The sequence below is a fragment of the Eschrichtius robustus genome, chromosome 15 (assembly GCF_028021215.1).
Source record: "Eschrichtius robustus isolate mEscRob2 chromosome 15, mEscRob2.pri, whole genome shotgun sequence".
Classification (NCBI taxonomy): domain Eukaryota; kingdom Metazoa; phylum Chordata; class Mammalia; order Artiodactyla; family Eschrichtiidae; genus Eschrichtius; species Eschrichtius robustus.
The window spans coordinates 83,139,053-83,159,245 of record NC_090838.1 but is presented as its reverse complement, the minus strand read 5'-3'; the positions used below and the strand labels follow the sequence as shown (position 1 = coordinate 83,159,245).

The following is a 20,193-nucleotide window of genomic DNA, read 5'->3' as shown; positions in this document are numbered from 1 at the left end:
CTGGCTTCCATGAAGACCCCATCAGTGTCACCTGTGTACGTCCAAATCCCAAATTGTTTTCTCAGGAAGAGTCTTAGCCCTGCATACGTCAGTCAACATAGACTCTGAGCAGTGTGGAAGGGGAGAGTGCAGGAACCCCAAAGCCTCATCCTGGATGTACAGTTATACCCAAAAAGCATGCTAAAGTGGGCAAAAATCCTCTCCCCCATTCTTCGTGTGAGGAGCACTTTTAGGTAGGTTTAGGGTTGGAGTTTGCGGTTGGGTGGTGAGGAAAATGAGCTGGCCTTGCCTCTGGGGAGAAATTTTTCTTTCTTTTTGTTTATTTATTTGGAAGATAGCATCATAGGATGAACATTGAAGGGAACAGGAACTCTGAAGTGTCTTCTAGACAGAGGTGAAGAAAAAGTCTGGGAAGTCCAGCAGCAGGAGAAGGTGAATGAACCGGACCATCTGTTCCCACAAGCAGGCTGTTGAGATCACCAGTGATTCCCCATCACGGCCCCTTCCGCACCTGTCATGTGGATGTCACTCAGTGAAGGACAGTGGTCCAGAATCAGGAGAAAAGGACAGAGAGTGGATGGTGTGAAGGTAGGGGAGCAGGGATATGTTTTCAGATTGGTTTTGAGGATGAAAGAAACTTGAAGAATCAAGAAGAGCCTCGAAATTACTGTGTCCACCTTGGGAAGATAGGACAGAGAAGACCCCTCTCCCCAAGGAGAAGCCAGTGTGGGGGCCATCCATCCAGCACCCAACACTCACTTTGGAACACATCTGTATCAGGGAACTGGCAATGGAGATGCCTGATGGTGTCGTGAAGGAAACCTTCTGGGGCTCCCAGCACAGACGGTGCGCCTGGATCAGGAGTGGTGTGTGAGAACGGAGAACTCGGAATCTGGAGTCCTTGCTGAGAAAGAACAGGCAGGACCCAAAGAGGGAGTAAATGCCAAGAAAAGAGAAAAATGAAGAGCGATGACTGTGCCGTCCTAAGGCTAATTGAGCTGCCAGCAGTAATAGGGAAAGTGGAAAGGGGCTCTGGTTTGGAAGGAAAGATAACAAGCTCTGCTTTAGACAAGTTTTGTTGCAGGGGTTGGAAGGTCAAACAAATAGAGATCTTCCATGGACAATAAGAAATATGAGATAGGAGAGGGCCAAGGGGTCAGGGTTTGAGATGGACGTTGAACAGCCATAGGATAATGGGAACAGGGCAGAGCTGCTTAGATAATTCATTTCTCTGCTTAAGAAATATTCACTGGGTGCCTAATGTGTGCCAAGCATGGATCTGAGACCTGGGGATATTGCAATGAATCTGGCAGGGCAGGCATCTTGAATGATTTGTGTGGATAAAGAGAGTGAGAGATGTCGACTCCAGGGGAAAGAGCGAGCGTCAGACTGAGAGGTCAGCCTGTGATGCAGGAGGCCAGGAGAGGAATGAATAGCATGATGGATCAGGTAAGGCCAGAGTTGACCCGCATGTAACACGAAATCCAAATAAAGTGGCCTAAATAAAGCAGGGGTGTATCAGTCTCTCCCAAAGCAAGGAATGTGGATGTGACAGCCAAGCACTGGTGCAGGGACTCCACCAAGTTACTAAAGACCCAGGCAACCCACCCCTCCAAAGCCATATTGGCAACCGCGCACATCATGTGATCTGAAGGTCAACTGTGGTCCCTCTGTCGCCAACTTCAAAACTCTACATTTCTTCCTTCTCTGGTTTAAGGCTGTGTTTTTCAAAGTATATTCCGTGGAGGCCTAAGGAACTATGGAGGTACCTCAGGGGCAGCAGAGGGGGCTGGTCCTCACACACACTTGGCCACATAAACAATGATATATGATTATACATATTTGACACATGCCCTGAAAAAGGAGTGTTTCCTGGATACCAGATTGCCTGAGCAGCTCTTTTCTAGAGTAAGCAGGGGCTCATCTGCTGACATCACTACTGCCAGAGGTGTGCTCTAGCCAGGCCCCTACTGTTGTGTGTGTGTGTACACATGTGTACATGCATGCTACTCATGCCCAACTGACTTGTGTGCACTCACCTGTCCATCTCTCAGTGCCATGTGCCTTTTCTCCCCTCAGTGACCTGAGCCCTTACCCATTCGAAACCTGGGTCTTCTTTTAGATTCTTGCCCTAAAACACAGTATCACATTGTAAATCCATTTAGGACTTGCAGTTAAGGGGCATTTGAGGTGGGGCGGGAGGAGCAGAAAGGGGAAAGGAGAAATGTAGCCCAGAGAAGAGACACAGGACGCCAAGACATGCTTGCTTCCAGAGAGGAAGTCTTTGGAGAGAGTTGGAAAAGACCTAAACGTTTGTTGAAAGAGCAAATTCTGTGCCTGACTCTGTTCCAGGGGCTTTCCCATTATTGTCTCATCTTTGTACCAGCCCTGCAAGGCAGGTGATTTTATGCTCATTCTATAGGCAAGGCAACATGCCTCTGTTTATAGATTTAGTTACTGTGACAGCCAAAAGAGAACACATATAAGAAAACTTTACAAACCAGAAGTGTTGTCCATGTGTGTGGGTTGTTGGCATTGGCTAACTTTCTAGTTGACCAACTTAAGGGAACTCACTCACCCTCTTTCTGCCTCTAGTCTGATGATTAGGAGAATGAACCATGGAGGGGAGAAGGCCCAGGGTGATGTTTCTAGCCCCAGGGAATAATGAGATGCAAGGGCTACGCTACGAGCCTCCAGACAAGCAGTGTAGAAAGATAAGCAGACTCGGATTTGAATCGCAGGTGCACTGTATACCTCTGGCTGCCTACTTAATCTCTCCAAGCCTTAGTTTTTCATCTGTATAATGGGATCTATAATAGGACCCACCTCGTTGGGTTGTTGTGAGGAGTAAGTCAGTGAATGCATATAAAGAACTTTGCAGTGTCTGTCATATCGAGAAGTCTCAGTGGCTGTTAGCTTTGATTATTATCGTTTACAAATGGGGAAACTGAGGCACACTTTTCCCAAATCCCAACCTGGGAGAGGGATGCTTCATCAGACTTTGGACTGAGATCCTTGGAGTTCAGACTGATCCACACCCCCCTTCCTCCCCTGCTCATGGCCCAGCTCACTGGAGCCCCTTCTGTTGTTTACACATGTTGTGTGGGAAGTGTCATTGTGGGAGGGCATGTGAGTGAGTCTTTATGGCCTGAGGAGGGTTTGGAGTAGTGTTTCCTGTCCCCAGGTCTCATTTCCTAGTCCAGAAACATTTATTCTACTCCTCACTTTTCTCAGTGCCCCCCTGTAGTCCTCCCTGCCCTCTCCCTTTGTGAAGGGTCTGTTTCTACTCTTGGCTTTGAGACTAACAGCTGGGAAATTTTTTCCATCCCAAATTTCTAATTTTAGTCATTTATAACCATCTCAAAATTTATCCAGAGGGATGAAATGTTCCGTATTTCATCATAGCCCCCAGATGGGGTCTTTAAAGTCTTTCTACTTTTAACTTTGAAAAAAATCCATGGAACTATTTTTGAGGCAGGTAAGCATGAATGAGGGCCTATGACAGAGAGAGAGAGAGAGATAGAGGTGGAGGGGTACATAAGTTCTTTCTTTTTTTTTTTTTTCGCCGCTCTGCTTGGCATGTGGGATCTTAATTCCCTGACCAGGGCTCGAACCCATGCCTCCTGCAATGGAAGTGCAGAGTCTTAACCACTGGACTGCCAGGGAATTTCCAAGTAAGTAAGTTTCTTTCCTGGCTGATGTAACCAGAACAACCAGACACTATGGATTGGAGACAAAGTCCTCTGGGGGTGGTGACTGGCCCCAATGTGGGGAACCCCCAGGAGCTGTGAGGCTGAGACACTGACCCAAACCTGAGACTGATCAGGACATAACACAAGAGGCATGGAGTAGGTGGGGTGTGTCTTTCATGGGCACAGATCTCCCAGCAGCTTGGTCATGGTACTTTCCCCAGAACTGAAATATGCATGTCTCAAGTACCTCCTAGTGAAGAATTTGAGTGGAACTCTCCTGCCTTGGTGACTTCAAAAGGCCCCAGGAAAATGTAACCCATTCACTCATATTAGCCATTAACATTTCAACCCAGAAGAGTTTACAGAACCCAGAATATTGGAGTCTGAGACGAGCAGGAAGCAGTGGGGCTGAGGAAAGAGACGGGGCCGAGTCCAGGGCCAGGTTTGGAGGCATTGGTGACCCAACGACTTGGAGGAGAGGAATGCTGAACAATTGGATGGGCAGATTTTGTATGGTCTTCACGTCCTCCTTGGGCCAGCCCATTTTTTTAAGACCGAAGGCCTGGAAACGGAGGTGGGTTGGATTGTGAAGGAGATGAGGAGGGAGAGAAATCAGGATATTCTACAAAGATCTGTATGTTAAAAGGCAAATTCTAGAGGACATAATCCGAAGGAACTCATATTTGATGGTGAAAAGTCAAGGGTTCCATAAATAGCACAAAGACAAAGAAATACTGGCTGTGTCCAGGCCATAGGAACAGACACTCATACATACAAAATTGGTGCCAAGCAGAGTTCTTGGCTGGACTAACCAATGACAAGGGGTCTGCCTTCTTCGAGAGCCTTTGAAACCTCTTTCTGTTGATGCTGAGGGGCCTTCCGGGAAGGAAGAACAGTTCAGACACCCTTGAGGAAGACTTTGAGCTCTGCCTCCCACTCTCACCAACCGATCCTCAGTATACTTGACTCTCAGGGCTGAAGCCAAGTCTCCCAATTGGAACCTCTCGCCTTTAGGGGGTGGATGTCCCTCACGCAGAGCCTGAACTTAGAGAACAACACAGCTGTGGGTGTCATGACTTGAATCTGCCAGTGTTATTTTATTTTCTCCTCTCCTGGCCTGCACGATCACCCTCTGTGTTTAAACAAACAAAAAAAAGTTAGAATGACAATGACAACTACAACAACTAAAGAGGGTCTCAGTTTCTCATTGAGAATGTCAGTTCTCAATGTCTTGACTCTCACCTGTCTGTGGGTTCAGGTGATGACACCTTAATAATAATTTTGGAGCTTGCTAACTTTGACTCCCACTTCTCCATGCAATCTTTTCCTTCTCTCCAACATTTTTGTACTACCCAAGGGGTAGTGTCTGTAGGCATTTTAGTTTGGGCTGCTATGGTTCTGGCTTCTGTTATTTTGGTCTGTCATCTCCACTGGTCAGCAAGAGCCTTTGCTCTTCCCAGAAATGCCACCACTGGGGGCTCTGTCATCCGAAGCCACTGCTCAACCACTAATGCTCTTAGGAAGTGAGAACACTGTACCCTCTGTGCTCAGTTGGGGGAAATCTCCAAGCAGGGTTGCCTATACCCCCAAAGAATCAAAATTTACTGAAACACCTCTTTCAATTTATAGACACACAGAGCTATTTTTTCCCTTGTGCCTTCAAGGTAACTGAGTTGGGACAAGTTCCTGAAGTAACTCATGCTGCACACAATACCATGACCCTCTAACCCTTGGTGCTGCTATTGAGTGTGGCTTGCTTTGAAAGATTTTCTTCCTAATGGTGAATTATCTTATGAGGTCCCTGTCATTCCTTCCTACAAATGGGCTTCCAGGGGGAACCACCCAAGAGCTCATCAGACATGTTTGTTTATATACAGACTCCTACAGACTCAGTTCAAGATTGTTCTGGGAACCATCTCAGCTCTGCTATAAGCAAGGATCCAGAGGGATTCTTGGGAGAGATATATTTCTCAAGTCTATCTACCAGATTGTACCAGAGTGTCTGCTCTGGCTTAACTGGGAGACTCTGTTATTCCAGTTAACAGCATTGACTAGGCAGATGGCCCAGGGTCAGAGCTTTCCTGAGGACCAACTCTGCTGAGAACTGGCTCCAAGGAGAGTTACTCTGACTTATCCTGACACCACTGTGAGGCCCAGGATCACCTTCTCTACCCATGGGCTTAATAAATCACAATGCCAGGCAACACACTCTCCCAAGTCCCTGTACCAAGTTATCCCATCACTCAAGATCTCCAGCCTTCATGGAAATACTCTCTTCTCTCTTATACAGAAGAGGACCTCAGGGTCCCAGAACCGAGAGAGATTTTTGCTTCAATCAGCATGACCTATAATGCAAGGAAGCTGTAACCATGTTCCAGAGTGGATGTTCCTAAGATAAGGCAAAGATCCCTGTCTAAGACCCATGAAGTCTCACAGAGTGCCTTCTTCTTCGTCACTTAGTACTTGCAGGCCATGCATATGTCCCTCATCAGTTTCTTGTCATAATACCCTCACTGCCCATGATTTTTCCTCTTTTCCTTCCTTCCTGTATCCCTTCCTCCATCCCTCCCTTTCCTCTCCCCTTTCCTACTAATTAAATACTTACTATATACCTTACACTCTGCTGGATACTAGAAGGATGAGAGATGGGTAAGACATTATCCTTGCCCTTGAAGGGCAAACACATCACACAGTGGGGAAGGCAGATGTGTACACAATTAACTATAATAAAATATGTTGAGTGATATAATGGAGTCCTGCCCAAAGTGTCATGGGAGCACAGAGGAGGGGGTGAAATAGCCGCCTTAGAGGTCATCAGGAAAAGCTTCACAGAGAGGGTGATTTCTGAGTTGCCTTTTGAGGAGTGAATAGGAATTTTCCAGATGAACAAAGATGGAAAGGGTATATATCAGGCAGGGGGAACAGTGAGAGTTTGTCATGGCCAGAGCAAAGCATGTGGATTGGTTTTGAGGGTTTAAGAAACATTTTGAAAAGGTAGCTGATGATCGGGGTGTGATGGGCTCTGAGTATCATGCTGAGGAACTGGCATTTTATTCAGTATGTGATAGAAAGCCATGCACAGGATCTTTCTTTCAAGGACAGTTTTTGGGCTGGCAAGGCTGACAGAGCCAGACTCAAGGTGGGCAGTGATATCGTGTATATACTAGTGGTTAATCAATTAACTGATCAAATATTTATTAATGGTCAGTGTGCACCAGGGTCTGTGTTAAATACTGTGGAAGTGCAAAAGAAGCATCATGATCAGATCATCAGGTCACGAGGGATTCACACTTAGAAAAATTTGAGGGTAAGAGGAAGGAGTACAGTATGAGATCATGTGGTTGAATGGCTGTGAGTCAAGGGTGGGAGAGAGCAGAGAAGACTGAGTGGGTTTGAAGGATCAACAAGAGGCCATTCTTCACTCCAGAAGCCACATGGGCGAAGAGATGCATTGAGCATGGTGTGGACAGTGCAGAATCTAGCCTGTCTGGACACATACTTGGAAAGAAGATAGATACAGACATGAGGTCAGGCAAAGGAGGGCCTTGAAGTCAGGCAGAATAGTCTAGAACCTCTGGGTGAGGAGGAACTTTTTAAAGCCTTCAAGAAAAACCCTTCCTACCCTGCTAATCCCACACGTGGGTCTCTTTTATGATAACCCTACCTGTGATCATCAATCTTTGTTGAAACATATATAGAGACAGGAGCAGACAATTTCATCCTTAGATGTCTCTGACTGTTGGAAAGGTCTTCTAAAATCTAGCTCATGATTTCTTTTCTTTCTTTCCCTTTCTTTCTTTCTTTCTTTCTTTCTTTCTTTCTTTCTTTCTTTCTTTCTTTCTTTCTTTCTTTCTTTCTTTCTTTTTCTTTCTTTCTTTCTCTCTTTCTCTCTCTCTCTCTCCCCCTTTCTTCTTCCTTCCTTCCTTCCTTCCTCCCTCCCTCCCTCCCTTTCTTTCTTTCTTTCTTTCTTTCTTTCTTTCTTTCTTTCTTTCTTTCTTTCTTTCTTTCTTTCTTTCTTTCTTTCTTTCTTTCTTTCTCTCTACCACGTGGCATGCAGGATCCTAAGTCTCCAGCCAGGGCTCGAATCAGTGCCCCCTGAATTGGAAGCACAGAGTCTTAACCATTGGACCACCAGGGAAGTCCTAGCTCATGATCTCTTGTGTCCTCTGGTTCCAGACATGTCCCTCTGTGTCAATCAGCTTCTGATCCTCCTTGAGGATTTTCAGATTAAGCTCAAATGTTTAGCCTCCCTTCTTCCAGTTTGGAAACTCTCAGTTTCTTCAATCACTCTTCCACAGGGAGGCTGGAGCCTGGGGTCTCCTCCCAGTTTTCCTGGTACATGGTGCTGTTCCCCCAGGGCTGATTCTTCTTTCAGGTGGGGTCTGCTCGGTGCTGTGTAGTCTGGACACAATTGAGTAGGTGGTGACCAGCCTCTGTCAAATGACTTAGTGGAAATGTTGTTTTGTGAAGATGAGTCTGGCCTCAGAGTTCAGGGCTGGGGGCAGGTAAAACCTGGGGGACCTTGGCAGGAGTCCAGGCATAAGAGCTAGATCAGGGTGATGCTGGGTCAGGGGATGAATAGGAAAGAGTGAAGCCAGGGGACATTTCAAAACTGATAAATGAAAGAAGAGACAATGATGACTCTAAGTTTTCTGATCTGAGAGCTTGGAAGAATGGCATATGCATGGGCGGAAATGGGGTGGGGGAAGGGCAGCTGACTGTAGCGATGAAACTGAATGTGCCCCAAGAGCTGGGCACTTATACTGAGGTGTTTAAAAGTGGTTGCCAATGTGTCCTGGGAGCCCAGGAGTGTGGTCAGACTAGAGGTAGCAGTTTGGAGTCATGAAAGGCAGGAACCTGTATAGGGAGTGAAAACACACGGAGAAGGAGTGAGCTCCCAAGAAAGTGCCCGTAGAAAGTCTACGGTGCGTAGACGGGAGAGAAAAAAGACACACACGAGGGATACAGGCAATGAGCTGTCAGAAGTAGAGCAGTGTCAAGGATGCCAGAGGAGTAGAGGGCTTCCAGAAAGAAGAAGTGGTCAGTGACATCAAATGCCCAGGAGGACAAAGAAAATGAGGCCACCCGTCTTACCCAGGGGGAGAAGGGGGACCAGCCTCAGTAGGATGGAGGGGGCCGGAGCAGCCCTGGAGGAGATGCAGAACGGACTGGGTGGTTACCCCCTCCTCACACCGTCACACTTAGACGTGCATTTCCCCAACTACCCTCAGCTCACCACCAGCCCCTTTGTCTACCTTCCTACCTTCTCTCCCAGTTTCCAGGTGGCCATGCCGGCCCACCAGCGGTTTCTTAGGTGGCATGGCTGGGTCACTTCCACAGGGAAGGAAGCTGGGTTGTCCCACTGTGGGGTGCCGCCCCTCAGGCTGCCCAGCCCCGTTGTGAAAGCAACATGAGCTGCTGGTGCAGGAGAACTAAGGTGCTGCTCTGGCAATGATCGCCTCGTAGGCCCCCAGGGATGCAGCTGAACTGTCCACATCTATTTTCCTAGACATCCGAATGCTGCAGTTTCCAGAGGGCAGAGGGTGAGCTCAGAGAAGCTCCACCTCCAGCTCTTCCTGGTCAGCCCTCTCCCTCCCAAGGCTCTCCAACTTCACCCTGCCCTCTGCCCTCCCATGCCCCACATCCCCCTCACCCCCCAACCAGTGCCTCCCATTAACGCCCTTCTTCTGTCTCCCCAGCACTGAGCAGCCATATTTCCCCTTGTCCATCAGTTTCTTTCTGCCCAGGAGGTCATCCCAGGCTATGCCAGGGGCAAATGTGTCTGCTGAGGCTAAGGGGCTATTTTCAAGCTTCCCCGGCAGAGACCCCAGAATTCTAGCGACCAGGGAGGCAGGTTAGGCCAATCCTGCTTCTCCCAGGATGCACTGGGAGCCTGGGAACCAGGAGGGAGGGAGGAGGCTCAGCTGAGGAGTTCAGGATTTAATTCTATGCATCATTAAGTAGTCCTCTGAAAGTAGTGTCCCCCTATACATCATCCATGCTTAGTAAACAGCACGCTGACATTACATTAGCGGCTGGAAATGAATTTTCTCTTTTATAGGGAAATTGAGAATCCGCCAAGAAGAAAGAAAGAAAGAAGAAAAAAACCCTCAAAACCAATTATCTAGGCATTTGTGAGTTCCACACTGGTCCCTTTCTCTCTCCTCTCTCACTCGGATGCAAAGAAGCATTTAATATTTAATATATTAAGAAAAGAAAGAAACTTTGATAGATTATGTGGAATCTGGCATTAATTCCCTCTGCCCCTCCTTACTTTCTCATTCTCCCCTCCTGAAAACCCACGCCTGGTTCTAGCTGACATTTAAATGGATTAAGGTGTTCCGATTTCCTTAATAGTGTTGACATTTTGGAAATATTTCTGCCTTTTCTCCCTGTCCTCGAAAAAATAATAATAATAAAAAATAAATATTGGAATTGACCTTCCCCCTCCACTTGCCACGTGGGCTCCAGATCTGTCCTGCTCTTCCGTGTTGATGAAATTTACATTCCCCATTCTTATTTACAAGATTAAGTATGGAGAGAAGGCAAAGTCCTCCTTGGGAGATGGAAGGGTTGAGAGTGGGGGTGAGTGTGTGACTGGTCAGGAAGGAATTTTGCTGATTTCCCCTCTTCCTAGGGCTCAGGAAAATTATTTCTCTCTCCTGTCCCCTCTTTCCCTCCATCCCTGGCAGATGGCCCTTCCTTCATGTGATTGCACTGTCCTTCCTGTACGTAATGTGTGGTTTGGTTCATTTGCAGACCTGCCTTCACGTGCCAGGTCTTCTCCCATTTGGAAGCGTGGCCCTGTACTCTACTGGTTGAACACGAAGAGAAGGAGATGAACCTGACTCTGCTTCTGGAGTTTGTGTAGCCTCTCTCTCATTGTGCTGTGGTGTGTTCCCATGTCTATTCTTCAAGGTACCCGAGTGCGGGGTCCATGTTACTTTATCTCTGTATCCCACCTCAAGTGCAAAGCTTACACATAGTAGGTGCTTGAAAATACTCATTTAATGGAAGGCAGGCAGGACAGAAAGGAAGGAAAAGGGAGGAAGGGAGAAAAGAGGAAAAGGAAAGAAGAAGGACCACTGACAATGGTAAGTTCTCATCGGCTGACATTCTCAAAGCTCTGATGCTCCACGTGGTCTCCAAACAAAATTCAGTCAGTAGATGTATTGAGTTTCATGATACCCAGTTCTGTGCTGATTCCTGCCCACAAGTTTCCCATGATTTAATGGTGGTTGTTTTTTGCCCTCAAAGTGGGTAGAAATATCTGACAATACTTGTAGAGAGCCCAGTGTTCCTTAGAGATGTCTTTTTATGAATATCAGCTGGAAGGAGATTAAATTAGATGGCCCTGGAGACAAACTGCTGCTCAGTCTACTTTATCTCTCAAGACTCAGTTTTCTCATATAGAAAACGGGGTAATAATCCCGACCTGAGGGCACTATTATGACTGTTACAAGGATAATGCACATTCACGGATTAAGATAGTGCCTGCACGTAGTGAGTAGTCAACTGGTCAACAAGTTGTAACCGCCCCGTTTGCTGTTGTGAGGCATGTCATCCAGTATCTGAACAATAACACCTTTCACCAATCAGGCTAAGCTACCAATATTTGAAAATAGTCCCAAAAGGAAGAAGGAAGTAATCATCAGATCCAATTATGAGTTCTAACCTATCTCTTCCTCGAGTTCTGCCTTTACACTTGGATGCAAAGAAGCATTTAGTGTATAAACAAAATAAAGCAACTTGGATAGATTTTTCAAAGAGGAGTTTCCAGCAGTGTCTGCTAGGAGAATTTCAACTGAGTTTTGGCTACTGTACCAGAATTACTATAGAATCAATGCAGACAGTGGCCTGAGCGGTTAGAGGTGTGATTAATTCCATCCAAGGTTCACACTTCTCTGTGCATGACTTTCCACCTGCCTCACTCACCTCGCTGTATTTCTGCACATCTTCCTGGCCTTGTCACCTGCCTGTTTTTTTTTTCCAGGGCACCCTAATGTGTTTTCCAGGGATCAATACCCGAAAGAATTTTCATTTCAAATGCTGTATTTTCACAAAGCTGGCTTTTATTCAACCTTCTAAAGATATCTCAGCCCAAACTTTATGGAACCACTTTATCCCCTGGGCTGTGTGTGGCCCAGGCTAGGTGTATTATGTGCATCAGATATGCTTGGTTTGTAGAGGACTCAGCAAGACTTCAGGGCTTGGTTTAAATTGCTTTTTTACATCCTAGCCATAATCAGCCTAGAGTCTACTTTGTATTTTTACCCTTCCTTCTGATTTTGAGATCCCTACTCTGTTAATCTATTAATACCTGGGTTTTGGAGTCATTGACTTAGATTCACTGCTTTTAACGCATATCAGGATCTGTTCATTTCAAAAGAAGTATGTGTCCAACATGTGATCTGTCAAGTGCTGTAATAGGTGCAGGATTAACAGATGAATAGGACACACTTCCCTTCATCAAGCCTACAGCCCAGAAGGGCCCAGAAGGGCATCACGTTTGCAAATTAGTAAAGAATGTCCATAATCAAAGTGCGTTTGAAAGACTGAACAGGGGTCAGGGCAAAGCGCGAGTGAGTTGAGAAAGAAAAGGCAATTCTCCAAGCCGACTAGCGAGGGTGGGGTAGTGGCGAGAGGACTGTGTAGAATTAACAGTCAGTCTTCTTTCCATTTAATAAAGAGGGATTCAATTAGGCTTATGTTAAATTAGATGATTCTAATTTTATCTTATTGCGTGCATTCAAGAGGTGAGAGAAAGAGTTCTCGTTGCAGTTCTCAAGTCTTATTTAGCTTCCTGCTTCTTTCTCCCATTTGCCCTCGAGCTTCTATTAAATACCTTCATGTTATTTAGGCCCTGAGCTGGCCACTTCATTCAGTCTTCCGTCTGTCCACCCACCCATCCACCTAATCAATCCTCTACCGTTTACTCCCTTATCAAGTTATCATTATGCATCTGTAATGAACTATGTGCCAGGCGCTGGCTGCATAGACTTCAATAAGAAGAACTTAGTGTTGGTACTGGGTTGAGGTGTGTCCAGAGCACTAGATGGTTGTCCACTCTGAATTATAAATATTAATATTCCTTGTCTGGGTCCTCCACCAAACTCATACTCACAATATAGCCTGTATAGAATATATAAGGTGGAAAGACTTGCATGATGAACACCAGTATAAACATCACACAGCTTGAGAGTTAGAACATCACCTGTGGAACCATTGGAGACCCCAGACCCCTTTCTCCCAGCAGGGGAGACCAGTATCTTAAATTCTGGGTTCATTATTCCTTTTACTTTTCTTTGTAGTTGGCCCTGAATCTATGTATTCCAAACAATAGATTGCTTAATATTTCATATTTTTGAATTTTATATAAGTGGTATGATGCAATATGTATATTCTTGTGCAGCTGAGTTCGTTCTCATTTTGTTCAGTAGACGTTTGTGAGGTTCCTGTGTGTTGATGTTGGCATCTGTACTTTCTTTTCATGGCTGTATGCTATTGCAGTGCAGGACTATGTCAAAAGGTATTCATCCATCTTCCTGTTAATGAACATTTGCTTGGCTGATGTGTTTCCAGTATATTTTTCTATTACAGTAACGCTGCCATGGACATTCTTTTCACTGTCTCTTGTTGCAAGGGCCAAGTGCTTTTTGTGGTATATAGCCAAGAGTACAACTCCAGGGTCACAGGGAATGCATATCTTCCAATGTAATGGATGATGCTGTATTTTTTTCCGATGTGGCTGTATCAGGGTACACTCCCACGAGTAATAAGAGTTTGCTTGCTTCACTTTTTCCACCAACACTTGGTATTATCAGACTTAAATTTTGGGGTGCAAAATTGCTTCTCATTGTTGTTTGAATTTTAATTTTCCTGATTACCAGTGAGGTTGAGTGAAGTTTTGTATGTTTATTGGCGACTTGCGTTTCCTCTTCTGTAAAATGATTATTCATGATTTCTTTTGACTATTTTTGTCAAATTGTTTGTCTTTTCCTCACTGATTTGCAAAAGTTCTGTTCTGAAAATCTGTTGTTGATTATGTGTGGCAAATATTTTCTCCCAGTTTTGTGGCTTGTCTTTTTATTTTCTTTATAGTGTATTTTGATGAACCCACGTTCTTAATTTCAACTTAGTCAAAGTTAACAATCTTTTCTTTATGAGCTTTATTTTTTATGTTGTGTTTTCAGATAAAAGTATTTCATCTCCTGAGGTCATAAAGATATTCCCCCACAGTTTCTTCTGAAGCTTTAAATTTTACTCTCCACAGATATTAAGCTATCTTAAATTGATTTTATATATGCTGTGAAGTAGATTAAAATTTAGTTTTTCTTTATGGTTTACCAGTTGTCCCAGCAAGATTTGTTGAACTGTCTATTCTCTCTTTGTTGATCTGCAACACCAGTTGTGTTCTATATGAAGTGGTGTCCGTCCACATGCAGGTCTGTCTCTGGGTTCTGTAGTCTATTTCACTGGATACTTTGTCTATCTCAGCCCTGCTGATGGACTAGAAGACTCAGTGAAGCTCTTGAGTCAATATGCTATGAGAAGGAGCCCCAAATAATTCATTTGGTTCACTGAGACTTTTCTTTACAAGGGTGGTATAGTGAAAAGAATATGGGACTTGAAGAAAAGAGTTAAAATTCCAGCGCTGATAGTTATTTGTATGACTTCGGGTACATTCTTAATTTTTTCTGAGCCTCAGCCTCCTTGTCTGTTAAATGGGAATACTTATTTCAACCCTAGAAGTTTCATTGAGGATTGGATTAAACTGTGTATTTTAAAGGATGTGAAAGTGCCTGGCGTCAGAATGGTCCCAGAGGATGTGCTTTGGTAGCACTCCCAAACTAAGGCCATATGGATATTTTCTAATAGCTCCAGTCCAAAGTGAGTCAAATCTTGGAAGTACCCTACATGAAAATAAGACGTAGTCTCCCAAATGAATTATCAGTTTTAGTTCACGAAGTGCTCTTCCTCAAACCTCCTGATTTAGTTCCAGACTCATTTTAGAGGGCATGAGTTTGTGAAGTTTCGCTGCTAAAAATGATTGAGGATACTTGGCAGAAGGAGACTTGCTATGTGTTACTGAGCTGAGAATGGCAGATGAGGAAAAATGTCATGCAGAGATAGTCAAGTCATCATCAAATGTTTAAACTCTAGGCTCTGGAGTCTAACTTAAAGACTTTCTTACTATTTATTGGCAACATAATAACAATAATATATCATTTGGCCATTTTAGCAGATTGGTCTGTTTTATTCTTGTAACACCACGAGGCGCTCTGAGGTTGGAAGTTGACTCTGGGAGTCTGAGACTTGCTCAAGTTCACAGAGCAAGTGAGGTTCCCAGAACTCAGACTCAGGTTGACCAAATGGAACTCTTATTACTACACAATGGTGACTCTACCTGTATGTGCTGAACCAGTTTCAAACACGTTGTCCCATCATCCTCATAGATACAATTGTAGATGAGATTGCACAGTTCAATTTGGGGTTCAGAAAGCGTTGTTAATAACTGAGCCCAGATTTGCATCAGAACTGGGGGTGGGCATTCTTCCTGGCAACTTACAAACTCTCTCCACTCTCAAAAATGAGAGCAGCTTTTAAAGTTTGTTTGGTTTTTGTTTTTTTTTTTTTTTTACACAGAAATATTTTCTAATGGATTCCCCCTCATGCATTTACTGTAAAGTTCTAGCGAGGGCCAAGGTCCTCCAGGGGTATATTGATTGGGGGACATGGTGAGATTGGTTAGACACCTGTTCACATGACAAGATGGCACCAGGAGATCCTGGCCAGGCTTTAGTAACCTCAAGTATGTGTCTGGGCACTGCATGCCTGGCAGCCAATGGTGGACGTGCTCAAGAGGCTGCTGCAGCTGTCTGTGTTGGTGGCCTTCACCTCTGGAGTGCTCCTAGCCTGGCAGGCAAGCTGGCTGCAGAGGTGCTACCTGGACTGGAGAAGGAAGAGGCTGCAGGGCAAGCTGGCAGCGACACAGAAGAAGCTGGATCTGGCCTGTGACTCTGTGTGGCCACTTCGCCTCGTCTGTGGGGCTCCTGCCCAAGCAAGCCTGCCCTCATACTTTCTGCCCACAGTGCTGGGCTCTTCCCAGAATCACTTGTTGAAGATGGATATAGAGAACTGGGCAGAAAAAAAAAAACAAAAAAAGGATGTAGCCTAGGTCTCCTGGCCCCTTGAGTCCTACCCTGGCAGCACTTTGAGAGTAGCATTCTGGGAGGGAAGAGAGTTTAGCAGTTGCCTAAGAGAATTCCAAGTTTCTGAGGCTCTCCTTAGTGGCTGTTAGTGAATCTTTAGTATCAACTTTAAGTAATTTCTGATGCTTTATAATTCTCCTTCTTGAGGAAAAGTATTCTCCACCGAAATAATTCCAAGTTCCTTTCCAGGCCTTCTGGAGGCGTTTTCCAGCCCTTCGAGTAACAAGACTTGACTTGACCTACATTCATTAACACCAAGGTTTCTCAGTTTCTGTAGCTACTTTCACCACCATGCTTGAGCATGTGTATAAGTTTGGGTTTAACCCTCCACAGGAACCTTCTCAGTCTACCCACTCCCATGGAATTGCCTCCATTTCCTATGGGTGTCCAAGAAGACTCTTCACTCTTTGGTCACATTCTGCCATATATGGGCACTGTCATGATTCATGTATATCTTGTGCCATCTACCCTATCTCTGGCCACATAAAACTCCTGCCCTGAGTAGCCTACTGGTTCTTTGACACAGTGGTACTCATTAAGCTCAGAGGAATCAATGGATGGATTATTGTTTCTCAGGAAACAGGAGAAGACTGGAGCTGGGCTCCTTTGGACCAGTGCAAACTTAGGCTGACTACCTTGATGCTCTTGATGCTTTCAGACAAACTTCCTATTCATTTCTCATTGACCCCTTTTCTGCAATTGTGTGCTCAATCTTCTCAGCTCTCCTTAGCCTCTAACACTACTCAGCAACCCACTTCTGTTGCTTCCCTTTTAGAACATGGCCTTGATTCATGCCTTACTGAACACCCTGGTACACAGAGCAATAGACTGCAGTCATAGGGTCAGAAAAAGGGCTTAGAAGTCAGAAAATCTTGGACCTTGGGAAAGTCACTTACCTTTTAAGAACCTCCATTGTCTTACATGTAAACCAGACATAGTAATACCTCCCTCTCAAGATTGGTGTACAATTCATTGAGATAATAAACATGGATAAGTTTTGCACCCCACAAAGCACGAAGTGAGGGTCCCTACCAGACCCCCCTTCTCTGCACCTTCAGACCTTCCAATATTTCTATCTCTACTAGCAAATTGTTCTTTTCCCCTTTCATCTTGCCTGCTCCCTTCATCTTACCCTGGTTCCAGCAAATTCAATCTTCCCCTCTTCATCCTCTCTACTGAAAAACACCCCTCTTCCCACCTCCACGGCAAGTAAACAATGTTTTACGTGACCCTGTTGCCTGCCCCTGCTCCCACTGGTCACTGTTTTCCTCCCTTTCCTTTTGTAACATGAAGTCACACTGCTCATTGCCTGCTCTTTCCATGACTCCTGCATTTTTTTCCCAACTGCTCTCCCCAAGCCAGCAGATTTGTCCATCTTTTCTGTTCTTATTATCCTTAACCCCTCTGCAAAAATCTCACATTGCAAGCCATCTTCCTGCATCTTTAGACTCCTTCTTCTCTTCGTTTTCATAGCACTTTAAACTTTTACTAGAATGTACCCTTCTTGTAGCCTCCCGAACGCTTTACCACTTCATGGTTTCCTGTCTCCTTTTCTGACTCAGTATCACACTTGTCCCCTTATAAGTGGCTTTTCCTTAAGCCCAGGTGTCTGTCTTCTGCTCCACCTCAAACAGGGAATCATCATCTCGTTTTACTCCATGCTGGTTTAACCACATGTGCAATATGGTGTTTACTTCTAGTATCATCTTCTATGAGAATTATTACAAACTCAAATTTATTCAGCAGGGTGACCAAGATGGTGAGGGAGCTAGAAACAACTCACCTTATGGAACACTTGAGAGAAGGGATATTTAAACCTCAAAAGAGAAAATTCAGCGGAAACACTGAAACATTTGAAAGGATGTAGAAAAGAGTTTTTGTCTACTGACTTGGTTTCCCACAGAAAACAGAGAAGTTGAAGACGGGTAGATACGGAATCACTAGCAAGCAATGCCTTCCAGTCTTGTGAAGATATTAATAGCACGGGCTCTGCAGTCAGATGACATGGGTTCAAATCCCAGTTCTACCACTTCTTCTCTGTATGATCCTGAGAAATCTATTTCATTTCTCTGGCCTTCATTTCATCATCTGTCAAATGGGAGTAGATAATGATAGTCATTGTAACAAAGATTTATTATTCGCTGTGCTAGTTATTGTATAGGGATATAGATACAATCATGCCCACTGATGACTCACAATCTAGTGGGAAATGTAGGTGCACACATGGGTAATTAAAATACAAAGCAGATCACTGAGATAGAGGAACAAAACATGATGAGAAAGGGGAAGATCACACTGACTGAGGGGATCAGGAAGGATTGCTTGGAGGAGGCAGAAGCAGTGTGACTTAAGACCTGGGGATGAGGGAAGGCAGGACTTGTTTCAGGACTGGCAAATACCCCATCAAATTGCACCTCACTTGGAAGCCTTTGCTACGAAGCCAGTACTTTAGTGTTTGTCCTTCTCAAAGCTTCAGCATATACCTCATGCTGCCAGTCATCTTTTCATATCAAGTTAGGCGTTTTTCAACCTACCCTGCAAATAAAGCTATGTTCCCATATTACCTGAGCCCAGAAGCCAAACATTTGATCCAAGGGGCAGATGGTAGAAGCGTAGGGGAAAAGCCTGAGGAGAAGACAGTGGAGAGCATGCCTACTGACCAGGAAGCCAGCCAGAGGGAGGAGCAGGTTCAGGGCAGGCAGGAGATGTCCCTGACCTGGGCAGCTGGAGCATAGGTACGCAGGTGTCCCTCATGTTCATTGTCTTGGGCAGAGTCACGTGGACAGTCGGCTCCCCATGAATGAGTGAGTGAATAAATGAATAAATGAACATACAGCACCATGTAGGCTCTCGTGTATGTTATAGTATATTTTTACATATAACATGGGTCAAGAAGATGTGCAGACGTTAGAACAACCTGTGGTTCTCACTTGCTGTTTTCTGGTGAAGTGCTCGGCAATCCTCACACATTGCTGGATGTCTAAGAACATAATATCTTTGCATTCTGATGCTGTAAAATATTGTTTGGATTAAAAGGGCAGGAACACATTGATGGATCTGAAATTTTTTTTCTTTTGGCTTGGAGATGACAGGGCAATCCATCAGACAACTTCCTTGGCTCCCTGTGACATTTCAAGCTCAAATGTTATAGCTTTCTTATTTTTTCTTTTCTCTTTTATTTCACCCCCTGGCTCTCTATTGAACTGTGCCTCTAGGAAATGCATCCGTAGATGTGGCTTCTTTGACACTTGTCATACGCAGGCACTCAGTTGAGGCTTGTCAGATGATGGCTGGGAATACTCAGGCTAGTTTAGCAGGTTGTGCTAAAGTTGAGGTGACTCCTTAATCCACCTGTGCCCTAGAGCATGCAGCAAGCAGTTCTTAGAAAACAGAGCAGGCCCTAGACAATGACAAAGGATTCAGATGCCTACATAATGTGATTTCAGAAGCTGGATTGTGTGCAAAGAGAAAACAAGTTGCAATGCTTGACTTCTTTACCTGTTTCTGCCACTATGCATAAAGTAAACTTGGAAAGGCTACTTAACTTCTCCAAGCCTCAGCTTCTCTACTTTTGAGAGAACAAGTAAGTATAAGAATAAAATGAGATAATGACCTGGATACATTGTGAAAATATAGAACATAAGTAGGTAACATACACTCTCTGTATTAGTTATCTATTGCTGTATAGATATCCCACAACTTAGTGAATTCAAATAACAAACATTTGTTATCTCACATTTTCGTGGGTCAGGAATCTGGGAGTGGCAAAACTGGGAAGTTCTGGTTCACAGTCTCTAGAGACATTGTCTAGGGCTGCACTCATCTGAAGGCTTGACTGGGGCTGGAGAATCTGTTTCCAAGATGGTTTGCTCATGTGGATGTTGGAAGGAGGCTGCAATTCCTCAGCACGTGGGCTTCTCCAAAAGACTCCTTGGGTGTCCTCATGACATGGCAGCTGGCTTCCCAGAGTGAGTGATCCAGGGGAGAAGTCACAATGTGCTTTGTGAGCTAGGTTCAGAAGCCACAAGTTGTGATTTCCTCAATATCCTAATGGTTATACAGGCCAGCCCCCATCAGCCTGGGAGGGCACTTCACAAGGGCATGAATTCCAGGAGACCATCTTGGAGGCTGACATCCACACCCTTTCTCAGTTCACACGGTTTGCCTGAAAAATAAAGAGATTATGGCTGATTGTCTCTAAGGTCTTCACATTATAACTTGGTCCAAATAGCTCTCCTTCAAACCCGTTATGCAACCGTTCTCCTCTCCCATCTAGCTTAGAATTCCTG

At 44.8% G+C, this 20,193-nt stretch overlaps 1 protein-coding gene across 1 annotated transcript; it reads left to right on the top strand.

Moving 5' to 3' along the window:
* Positions 1-15,537: 15,537 nt before the first annotated feature.
* LOC137777403 (mitoregulin-like) lies at positions 15,538-16,989 on the top strand. Its single transcript, XM_068564169.1, has 2 exons — positions 15,538-15,714; positions 16,963-16,989. The coding sequence occupies exons 1-2, from the start codon at positions 15,538-15,540 to the stop codon at positions 16,987-16,989; spliced, it is 204 nt and encodes a 67-aa protein (XP_068420270.1).
* The last annotated feature ends 3,204 nt before the right edge of the window (positions 16,990-20,193 follow it).

Bases quoted from the DNA above. Each gene is read 5' to 3' on its own strand.
- LOC137777403 (XM_068564169.1), top strand. From the start codon at position 15,538: ATGGTGGACGTGCTCAAGAGGCTGCTGCAGCTGTCTGTGTTGGTGGCC. The intron at 15,715-16,962 runs GTGTGGCCACTT...CTGCACCTTCAG, and splicing joins TGGATCTGGCCTGTGACTCT to ACCTTCCAATATTTCTATCT.